Source organism: Podarcis muralis, chromosome 2 (assembly GCF_964188315.1).
Source record: "Podarcis muralis chromosome 2, rPodMur119.hap1.1, whole genome shotgun sequence".
Classification (NCBI taxonomy): domain Eukaryota; kingdom Metazoa; phylum Chordata; class Lepidosauria; order Squamata; family Lacertidae; genus Podarcis; species Podarcis muralis.
The window spans coordinates 51069725-51081433 of record NC_135656.1 but is presented as its reverse complement, the minus strand read 5'-3'; the positions used below and the strand labels follow the sequence as shown (position 1 = coordinate 51081433).

At 44.9% G+C, this 11709-nt stretch overlaps 1 protein-coding gene across 2 annotated transcripts in view; it reads right to left on the bottom strand.

The window, feature by feature from the left end:
• The window catches only part of STK10 (serine/threonine kinase 10), a 64848-nt gene continuing 53139 nt past the window's right edge, over positions 1–11709 (bottom strand). For both annotated transcript variants that reach the window (XM_028717701.2, XM_077924463.1), the window contains 8 exons: positions 9684–9863; positions 8897–8989; positions 8580–8709; positions 7015–7139; positions 5828–6016; positions 4830–4955; positions 4152–4265; positions 1–3140 (listed from right to left, as the gene is read on the bottom strand). In XM_028717701.2, the coding sequence (XP_028573534.2) occupies positions 3000–3140; positions 4152–4265; positions 4830–4955; positions 5828–6016; positions 7015–7139; positions 8580–8709; positions 8897–8989; positions 9684–9863 (1098 nt within the window). In that variant the 3' untranslated portion in view covers positions 1–2999. The remainder of the gene's footprint in view (positions 3141–4151; positions 4266–4829; positions 4956–5827; positions 6017–7014; positions 7140–8579; positions 8710–8896; positions 8990–9683; positions 9864–11709) is intronic.

Sequence of the window (11709 nt, the reverse complement as noted above, 5' to 3'; positions counted from 1 at the left end):
TAGCTTTGAGAATTAATAGCTTTATTACCAACACATTTCAATGCACACATTCTCAAAATGAGACGATATATATTTTAAGAAAAGTTTGTTTGGTTCCAAGCCCGAAAGCTGTTGATTGTGGGGTGATTTGAATCTCAGTAAGCAGGAATCAAATTCCATTACGCTCAAGCCAAATTTATGTACAAATACAAGTCAGCACTGCTGACCAAAACCCACAGGCAACAAGTACAACAAGTGTTCAGGACGCAAATGCAGGCGCTCACCGTGGTAATGTTTTTATTAGATTATTTACATCATAGTGGTTTCCCCAAAAAAGAAAACCCTTTTGGGTAGAAGAATCAGGTCCCCCCATGTAAAAAATATTGTAGTTTTATGCCAAGGAAGAGAAAGAAAAAGTTGGTTTTGTTTGGGTTAGGGAAAGAGAAAAATAAAGAAAAGTGACACTTTCTTGCCACAAAAGGAGCAGGACATCCTTGCAACACTGCACGAGGTAAATATTGCACTTTTGTAAAATTACAGCAGCGCTTGGTAGCAGTCAAGACCAGACTGGCACACAAAGAAAGATAAGCACACACAAACTTGCAGCAGTATTAAAATTAGAAACCCTTGTTTGATTTCTTGGCCAAGGATGAAGACAATTAGATGTACTACTGGCTGGCTTATAAGGTGATTGAGCTGCATGTGGGTGTGTCCACAACATACATAAGCCTGTGCACAATGCAAACTATCAAAAATTTGCAACATAAAGTTAGAACAGAAACTGGCTATCGGGTTTGGAGAAAATTAGGATCTTTGAGTTTTCAGAACACAACCCATTCATTCACAGGCTCTGTTCCAGTTTCTCTCAGTCTCACCAGACAGTATCTCAAAACACAATTATTTAGAACAGGACGGTAACCCCATGGTTTCTGGGTGCACATTTTCTAGCCTTTAAAATATCCAGAATCCGGAGTCTCTTAAACAAGACAGTGAAACTGCAGCCTGGCAGCAGCCGATGCATTTGCTAGACTTCTGTTTCCATTCCATCAAATTAACTCTGAGAACAGAAATCACATTAACAGCAACATGGCTTTATAGGAAGACAGGGAAAGAAAAGCATTATTTCCTATACAGAGCTAGTGTTGGAAAAGTCCTGAGTGATACACAAAAAGGAACACTGGAGCATTTTGCCAACCTAAGTGCTTTGAGACGGCACAATGAACTGTGAAGACTTTGTTTGAATGAAGTACCAATGAACTGTGAAGACTTTGTTTGAATGAAGTACCAAATTTAAGCATTTACCACAAACAGCTGACCCAGATGGAGGATTGTGTGAATTGCACTGTGCAAAGCATCAAGACTTCAATATAGATTTAATGTCTAGGGAAATGCAAATTGGTGAAACTGATAAAGCCTTGACATTTCCTGAAATATGTATTTTAATGGTGAAATGGGGAGTGGGCAAGGTGTGAGGGGGAAATAACACATCTTTGGTTTAAAAACAGCCTTTGGAAGACTTAAAGATAATGACATGCTGATTATCTTCAGCATTTCAAATGTATCACATTCTATTCTGCTGTATGGGGCTCCTCTTACCTGGATCATTCTGGCTTGCTACAAACTCAAAAGTAGCAGCAAAGGGATACACACTGGTCAAAATTCTGGTTTTAGGCCAACATCATGTTCTCAAATCACAGCACACCCAGTAGTTTATACAGTAGACCTTAAAAAACAAAAACTAAAAGCTAGCAATTGATGTCCTATGAAACTCACATGAGATGATGCAAAACAAGATGCCTTTAACCTTAGGCCAGTTGTAAACTTGCTGCTACAAGGCATTTGCACTTTTCTTCTATTTAATATATTGGAAAGAGCAGCCATTAGCTCTTGCCATAACCTGAGCACAAGCTTTGCCTTCTGGACCAACTGGGCTGGGGAAAGAAATGGAGACAGGAGAGACAGAACTCCCTGTTGATGAACACAGGGAAAAGAAACCCATTGCCTCACAACGGAAGAGGAGGGGAAAGTGAAGAGCAAAGTCCAGACCTTTATGTTACCCACCATTTTAGGATCTGAACGGTGTGGGCCTCTGCACGGCTTATTAATTGGGGCAGGTGTGCGAAGTTAAACATCCTGAAACTGGGCAGCAATTTCCACAGCTGCCCATGTATATGCAGCCTTCGCAACTGTTGAATTGCGCTCTAAGTTGGATCATAAGCTTCTCATTGCCTTTTTGGTCAGCCTTTGACTCGGGACTGATTTGATTTAAACACTCCACTTGTATGTTTCAGGCTGTGGTAACTTTGAGAAAGGGCAGAAATTGTGTCACACGTTAGCAGGGTGGTGTGCTGGGTCACTTCAAAACAAGCTGAGGAATTGATGAGTTTCAATGGGACGGCCTAGATTCTAGGCCCTAGAAGGAGAGGAGAAGGAGCTCTTTGTTTAACTGACAAAGATGGAGGCCACAATAAAAGCTAACAATTCCTTGTTGTCTTTTGTAAGCTGTGAAGTTGAACTCCCAGTGCTTCAAGGCAGTAAATGGTTCGACCATTAAGACTAAAAGGCTAAGTGAGATCCACTGACAGACATAGCAAGTTGGGCCTAACAGGAGAACTAGTTAGAAAATGAAACAGGCAAGTTTATCAGCAGCACTTAACAGCCATCAACAATCTTTTAGGTCACCAACATTCATCCCTTCAACAAATGGTTAAGAGAGAAAACTGCCCAAGGTCTGGGCAATGGGATCAGCAAGCAGTGTGAACTCTGCACACAATCCCATTAGCTCTACTCTCTGAAGCTCATCCACAACTCTCCAAGTTCAACTGGTCAGCACCAGCCAGGGCCACATGAATGGGAAGCTGTCTCATCTCTAGGGGAACAGACCTCAGGCCACATTGGTTGTCTCAGACAAAAGAGGAAATCAGAGCTGGCGCAGGAGAAAAGGGAGCCCTGACAGTCCTTTGGGCCAACTTCTCTGTGGACAAAGGCAGGGATTGCCTTTCTGTCCACTAATCCAAGAGTTATGAAGCCTCTGCAGAACTGAATGGGACAAATTTGGCAGGCTTGTTTGGCGACCTTGAAGGCTGACCATCGGTCTCATCACTGAGTTTGAAGAACATTTCTTGCTCTCGCTTCTTCTGATTCAGTTCATCTTCCAAAGCCTGAAATGCGAAGAGAAATGAGCTCAGTTGGAGAAATGCTTCAAGCTGCAATCACTTCACTGTTCTCAGCCACCTGGATTCCTGACAGTTTACATCAGGGGTGGGGAAAACTTTCTGGCCAGGAGGGGCCAGATCTTAATCTCCCAAGACCTGGCAGACATCATAGTGATGTCACATGATGCTGCACTTTGATGCCCCTGTTTAATAGCCATTTGCAAACATCCCCATGCTGCTCCTTAGATCTCTGAAAATCTGATGTTTAAAGAGCAGTACAGGACTGTTTACAAATGGCAATTCGAAAGCCCTTTTCCTCATTACTCCTTAACCCTCATTACTCCTTAACCCTCTGAAAATTGGGGCTGCCCCATGCTACTCTTTGAACCTCCAATTTGGGGGGGGGGGTGTTCAAAGAGCAGCATTAGAAGGGAAGAGTTTCCATGGAATGGAAGCCACTTCCCCCTTCTTAAGCAAGGCATGCAGCCATGCACCCATCAGGTATGATGTCAGGTGGAGGGTGAGTGCAGCTTCCCAAAAATGATCTGGCAGGCCAAGTTTGGCCCATGGGGTGGAGGTTCCCCAACCCTGGCTTATGTACATGAGTTGTCAAAAATGAAACAAAATTAGATGAAATTAGAGGGGGAGAGAACCAAATCCAAAAACCTAAACTCGCAACATTTCAGAAATAGGTTGTCCTAATTCAACCCTCCTCCAAATCCAAATGGTTTATTTATTTCATTGCAGTTCTGAATAGCTACTTAGGAAGCATCTCAGACAATAACAACATATAAAACACTTTCAAATATAAAAACAATTTTATATCCAATAAAAATACAGACTGAAATAAAAATTACTGCTAGCATTTCACAAAGTATTCCCCTCGCCCCGAGTATTTGATTTGGCAAATTGATTTGAAAGTCAAAAGTTCAATACTGAACCTTTGATTTCCACCCCCCCCCCAAAAAAAATGCTAATGGTGTTTGAAGTTTTATTCCAACTTTCTTTAGCTGTCACCTTTTTTCGTGGCCTCAGCTTATCCCGCCAGTCCTTCAAGTTCTGATTGTGGTTTTCATCCAGAGCTTTCAGTTTCTGGGTCTCATGTTCAACCAAGAGATGGCACTTCTCATTCTATACAGATTTAAAACATCAGAAGAAAAACAAATGAGGGAAGCTCTGCAGAGCAAGAAGGTCAGTATCAAACCCAGCATCCCTGCTGACTTGATTTATAAACCCAACATGACTTTCAAAGACCAGGAAAGAACAAGATTTACTTCAAAAGCAACAAAATCCCAACTCATTCTATGCTCATTCCAGAAAACTTTTGCTTCCACTCAATTTGGAGCTAATGAATGTCATGGTTAGAGGCTGCTCAGCCACAAACCCCATTGAGAGGCTCTGGAAAATTCACTCTCTCCATGTCTATCATACCTCACATGGTTGCTGTGAGGATTAAATGAGATAGCCTTCATATATATACCATCTTTATGGAAAGATAGGACGCAAAATGTCATGACAGGCCAGAAGCAAAAACAAGAAATACTGAAGCACATTTTCCATTTCTGGGAGGGTTTTGTTGACAGGAAGGATGAACCAACTTTTCAGAATGGATGGCAGATTTTTCTCTATGAGCCAAACTAGTGGCACGCCACACCCCGCCCAAGCATACCTAAAGCTGAGCCGGTGTTAAGTTACCTGTAACTGTTGGAGTTCATTCATGTTGCTCTCACACTGGGCACTCATATCCTTCGTCTGCATCTCATGTTTCTGCTGCTGCTGCAGTCGCTCAGCTTTCTGCCTTTTTTCCTCCTGCTGTGCAAACTGAAACAGAAGGGAGCAACCCAACATCACCATCATTCACTGTGGTTTTAAATCACCAGGCTATGTTCGCAGGAATTTTAAACATGGCTCCCTACATTTTTTTATATACACCAGGAGCTAGAATACTGCACAACGAAGACATGAGGGTCACGAATGTGAGAACAATTTATTTTCAAGGGGAAATGCCCCCTCTCAGCTTCTGCGAGTAGGACCCTCAAATACATGTACTCGTTTGATATCTGTTGGTGTGAGCACAATGTGATCTGATTCCATGGCACCTTGTATTAGTTGCACCACAGGTGCCAGAGCAATGCAGGGGGCATAGCTATGACCTTCCCACCCTTCTATGAAACCATTAACAGGTGTTGCAGGAAGGTTTCTTGAGCTACCCACTGTCTGAAACCCTCTGGCAGTATTAACTTGTGCTTTATATAGCATTGGAGCTTAAAACGTCAGTGATATCAGATGGAACTGAGCAAATATCTGTCAGCAGCCTGGACCAGTGGCTTCTGGAATTACGTGCTGTTGAGCAAGGGACCCTCCATGTATAGTCTACAATCCTCCTTTCCACATTGGGCAAAAGATTCCTGCACTGCAGGGAGTTGGACTAGATGATCCTCATCATCCCTTCCAACTCTACAATTCTATGATTAACAGTCGTCGCTTGCAGGAATCCAAATGCAGTGTCACTGCCTCTCAGCCTAACCTACCTCACAGGTTTGTTGTGGGGGTTAACTAATGAGCGGGGGCGGGAATTGTGAGTGCTACCTTGACCTCATTGGAATAAAAGGTGTGATACAGATGAATGGATGAGTGAATGCACGCGCCACAAATCGAATCCTTCCGTCAAGGGTTCTAGTGCTATCCTTCACCTGTTTTATCTTCTCCCTCTGTTCTGAGGCGCTTCCACTGGAGCTGATATGGAGGCTCTTCTTATACATGGCCATGCGGGTCTTCCCTTCGCTCCTCTGAATTTTGGGGAGACGGCCTCTCTCTTGCTGCTGCCGAATTTTCAACTGCTCCATCATTCGCTGGTTATACCGTTGCATTTGCTCACGCTCCTGGAATAGCAACGGCAGCCCAGGGTTGGGGTGCGGGGTGAGGAGAGGTCAGTCAATACAATATATGTTGCAAGTTTACAGTCAAAGCGAATGGTGACATTGGATATTTGCCCAGGGTAATATTCAACAGACCACAAAGGGGACAGACAAAGATAGTGCAGGTTTATTTTTAGGAAAATAAAACCACTTCTATGAAGATTCACCATGGCTTATTCAAGGGACCCAGTTAGATAAAAACTAATGGAAATGCAACAGATACTTGGGCAAGAATATTTTGACATTGGTCCTATTGAAGCACACTCACTCACTCACTCTCTCTCTCTCTCTCACTCACTCACTCACTCACTCACACAAACAAACCAACTGCATGAGAGAGAGGCTGTGCTGGCCTGGGTTGATGAGAGTTGTAGTCCAAAACATTTGAGGGCACCAAAATAGTGAAGGCTGGCCTAAAGTACATGGTGGAATCTTCTTCATTGGAGGTTTGTAAACAGAGGTTGGATTGTCATCTGTCGGTGATTTTTCAGCTGCAATTCCTTCATTGCTGGGAGTTGGTCCAGATCAGTGTTTCCCAACTTTGGGTCTTCAGCTGTTTTTGGACTACAACTCCCATCATCCCTAGCTAGCCAGACCAGTGGTCAGGGATTATGGGAATTGTAGTCAGAAAACAGCTGGAGACCCAAGGTTGGGAAACACTGATCTAGATGATCCTTTGGGTTCCATTCAACTCTACAATTCTATGAGTCTATGAATCTATAAGCACAAAACTGTACTCCTATAACTGACCACCGTTATTCCCTCTCCAGACTTTCCATGTTTGACTGCACTGACTATGGTTAAATATACGCAGTACTCACACCCAATGCAAGCAAGCAACAGGGAGGCCATTTTCTGTAAATCTGCTGAGGTCAATTCTTTCACAGCAACTCCACACCTTGCTCATCCATAGGAAGCATTAGAGTCATTAAAGAAAATAAATCAGACTGAAAGTCTGCTACCTTCTCGTGTTTCCGGAGCAGTTCATGCCTCTGGAGGAAATACTGGTCTTTCAGCTGTTGCTTAATAAGCTGGTGTTTCTCCTGTAGGTGGTGCTCTTCCAGATCCCAGATGGTAGCTTCCCGATCTGAGAAATAGGTATAAAATGGCATATGGTCATTACACACTTTACCACAGAGGGGGGGGGGGAAATAGGCAAAGAAGTTATCAATCACATGCGATTCCAGAAGGTAAAGGCACTTCCCAATGGTGGCTGGTGCCCATGGGGAGCAGTAGGGCAGAAGGCAGCAGGACCCACAGCAAATGGAGCCAGAGCCAAAGACAGGCAGAGCAGGCCAAGCAATTCTAGTTGCATCCCCATCCTCCTCCCTGCCAAATTCTACAACGGCAACACTGATACTGAGGAGGAAGATGACTGGCAATGCCACTTCCTGGACTGGTTGCCAGCGAGAAGGCAAGAAGGTGGAGGCTGGTTGAGGGTCAAATAAGGTGGGCAGAGCTATTCCCCACTTGCCCTAATGGACCATCCTCCACTGGAGAATCCAGTCACTTCCCTTTCCAAGCACAACCACCACCTCAGCCTAACCAAATACTCAAGGCAAAACTGTAGGATAAGCTGACCAAGGAAGGGAGAGAAAAAGAAGCACGGACTAGCAGGGCGGTCTAGCTTTTCATACCAAGTGGGCCACAAGAGTACTATGGAACCCATAGACTGCACACTGCCTTGTCACACGGGGGGAGGCCAACATTTGGTGTCCCCCACCTCCTCAAAGCTGGGAAAGTGCTAGCCAGGTTTTGGTAAGGAGGTGGGAGGACTCCAAGACCCTGCCAGAGCCCTCACGTCTCCTTCCGAAAGCCCAGCGCTTCACTTACCTAGCTTTGGGAAGGCAACGTGAAGGCAGCACGAGGGCTGCCCGAGAGCTGCCCAAAAAGGCATCGAGGGCAACATGAGGCCCTTGGATCGCATGTTGGACCACCCTGGACTCAATGAAGTCTGACCCCAGGCTCAGTAACTGTCCCTTAACGTCATTTATACTCCTGCAACTCCCGGTGCTGCCAGGTCTATACTTGAGGGGTGAGATGATAAGAAGGACAGGAATTTCTTTGGGCAGAGGTGCAGAAGGTATGAAAGAAGGATGCGGAAGGGGCAGAAAGACGGCTAGAGAATCCTTGCAGTTAAGAGAAAAATGCTATACCCCCTTTCCCCCTTCCAAGGCTGTATAGTGGCTATAAGCTATTGGGAAAAACTGCAACTTGAGACTGCTTGGCTACTCTTTCCAAATTACATTGTTCGTTAATATTACTACTACTGAATGCTTTGACAGGACGTGGCATGCTTTTTGCTACTGTCTTTGGCGCTATCTTACCTGCTCACTTATAGTTATGTCAATAACTCTCTTGAAGGAAACTCCCCCACCTGGTGTCTTGAGGGTGTTTTGAATCCCATCCCCATCAGCCCCAGCATGCCTGACTAATGGGAGCTGTAGTCCATCAACATCTGGAGGACACCAAGTTAGAGAAATCTCCTCCCCACTTTTTTGGGGGGGTGGGGACGACACCCTCTCACCTCTCATAAGCTGTTGTTTTTTGTTGAGGCACTCTCGCTCCTTGTCACAGATCTCCTTCCGATTTTGGGTGGTGATATTCTTCATGGCCTGTTCCAGCTCCTCAGCCTGTTTGGCTTCAAACTCTTGCTCCTGGAAGAAAGGAGACAGTAGCAAAAGAGATGCTCTTATTGGTATGATGCCTAAAGCTTTTCTTATGAGTGGAAGCAGGATGGGTGGTATGATTCTGCTTCCTCATCCTGATAACTGGGAGGCAGGGAATCCAATGTGTCCATATGGGTCTTGGCCACACCACGGACTTAATATCTCTAGAGCTTACCATGACTTGCTTTCTCTGTGCAAACTCCTCCATCTTTGTTTTCATGGTCCCCTTGCGCTGTTGTCGGGGAAGCTTCTCAATGTCACTCTTGAGCTTGAAATGAAAGACACCAACAAAAGTTCTTACTGGTCCAATTTCCTAACAAGCCTGAGCAAAAGTGATTTATCACGTTGGCCGTGTCACCTGATGGTTTGGCTTTCAATTCTCCAGTTTTATGCTGACATTATGCTATCGTTTTGATTTGCTCTCATTTCACCCTCACCTATTTTTCTGTTAGCGTTTCTTACGTCTCTTGTTTCTGGGTGGGGGTGGTTCTTACTTTTACGTTCTTCCCTGGCAGCATAGTTACAGACAAGTGAATTTAGAAAAAGGGTAGGGAACCCTCAGGGCCCAGGGACAGAATGTGACCCTTTGGCCTCTACCTGGCCCTCAGGAATCTCTAGGTCACGCTCCCTGCCCTGGCTGCACCCCTACCCACCTCCTCCCTCAAGTGCTTTTGCCTGGGTGGAATGTGCCCCTGAGCTGTGACAATGGAGGATGGGCAGGTGTCTCTCTGTGTGCATTTGCATAGCTTCTGTTTTGCTGTTCACTCTCCTCCCTTTCTTCAGCACCCCTAAATCTTGGAGCTCTGCCCTCAGCTTCCCTTCCCTTCCACAGCTTGTCTGTGGCATGAGAGCACCTCAGCCAATGACAGCAGGAGGACTGAGGGGGCTTTCAGATAGGCCAGTGCCAACAAATAAATCTAAGATTTCCCTGTGCAAGATTTTGGCCCAACGTCGACTCTTACCTCCTTCTTCCTTTTCTTCAGCTGCTCCTGAAATTTAACAAGATCTTGTTCCTGCTCAGCGCGGATACGCTTGGACTCTTCACGGCGGCGCAGCGTGTGTTCCTGCTCCATCTTTTCAATTTGCTGCTTTTGCTGACGTTCCAGATTTTCCAGTTCGGTGTCATAGAATTTCTTCTTTGTCTGTACGAGACCAAAGAGGACATTCAGGCTTCCTTATACATAGTTGGGAGATTTGACTACGTTAGTATTTTCCATCATTTACTTAATAAAGCAAAGTGCAAAGGCACAACTTAAAATGAATCCACCTTAAAACTTTTTTGAACATATCCAAATCTTGTTGCATCTCTGAGCATTAGCAGTTCTAAATACTGAAGGCACATTGTCTGGGGACAGTGTGTCCCTGGGAGTCTCTCTTCCCATATGAGCACCTCACACATCAACAGCGTTTCAGGCAGGGGGCTTTCCCAGACCTACCTGCAGATGTTGGAGATTGAACCGAGGACATTCTGCATGCAAAGCAAATCCTTTACCACTTGGCTATGGTCCTTTCCCCCCATATATGGAATAAAACTGGTGAGAGACCATGACAGGGCCCTTTCGGTAGTGGCCTCTGTCCTATGGAACTCATAAGCCTAGGGAAGCTTGCCTCACTATTCTGAAACCAGAATAACAAACCAGAGTTTCTAAATCACTAGTCTACATCTTGTGGGTCGGATCCCACTAGTGGTTCGTGACCTGATCCAAGGAGGTTTGCAACAGGATCACTGCCACCATGAAAATATATTAAGAAAAGATTAAGAAATGAGTCCCCAAATGCATCTTTGGGTTAAAGGGTAGGCCTGAAAAAAGCTGAAGATACCTGTTCTAAACAATAAGCAAAGGATTAAAAATATGTTTTATGAGATGGCATTGCGATTTTTAAAAAATTAAGTTCATACACTGAAGGTTTTGTGAACATTATTTGTAAAAAGGCCAATTTGTGAGAAATGTGAGTTGCTTTAATTGCTTCCATTGTTGATATTGTTTCTTTGCATGCCATATTTTTAATATATATATATATATTACTCTGTGTAAGCTACCTCACAGAAACGGAAGAGAATAGTAAACAAGCTGCAGTAGCCTTCTAGTTCCCTCACATATATACGGCAGGGAGCAGACTAGGAGCTGGATGTGTGTGTGACAATGTTCTCTCCTGCCACACACCTGGATCTCCTGAGCAGCACCGCCTTCTGACACATTAAGCAGCAGAGATGCCTGGAGGGCATGAGCCGGAGCAAGCAGATGAGATGGCTGCATCTGCTTACAGGCTGTGGCTGAAGCAGAACAGGAAAGAATGCTCGCCCGCCTTTTCCTCACAGAAGGAGAAATATCTGCCAGCAACAGGACTGAAATCAGCGCGCAGGATTTCGGCAGAGTTTTACAAGAGTATTTGGGCTAAACCAACTCAGTGAGAGGGTGGCTGAAGAAACACCCAATAATGGAACAGTCTGCATGTGCAAACTCTACACTACTCCCTCTCGTTCCCCACCCCCGCCCCACTTTCCATACCACAGTGCCTGTGTAGCTATTGCACTTCCTCCAAAACCATTCACACCTTCAGAAAGCCTTCTTCCCAAGAGAGATCTTAACTTACATAAGGGTGAGAAATGGAAACATTTCCCAAACATACGGAGGCTTAAGCACAGCAGAGTCCTAACGAAAATGCATTGTGTGGGTCGCATAGTTAACTGCTGCAGACAGAGCTACTGACATACTGAAGTCCACTTTAAAGGAAGGCTGGGAAGGAACCAAGTCACACCACTTGTCACTCTAGCTCAGGATTGGCTACATTGACTAGCAGGGTCTCTCTGGGGTTTGACAGGGGCCACTGTCTGACGTTCCCTTAAGCAGAGCACAGTACATGACATTGCTGGAGATACCTTGTGTGGGGGATTTTGTCAGGGGCCCAGCTCAGCCCTGTAAAAAGTTTACCTGTGGTCTCCTAAGGTCAATCTACTGGCATAGATCCTTGAAAGCCTAATAACCT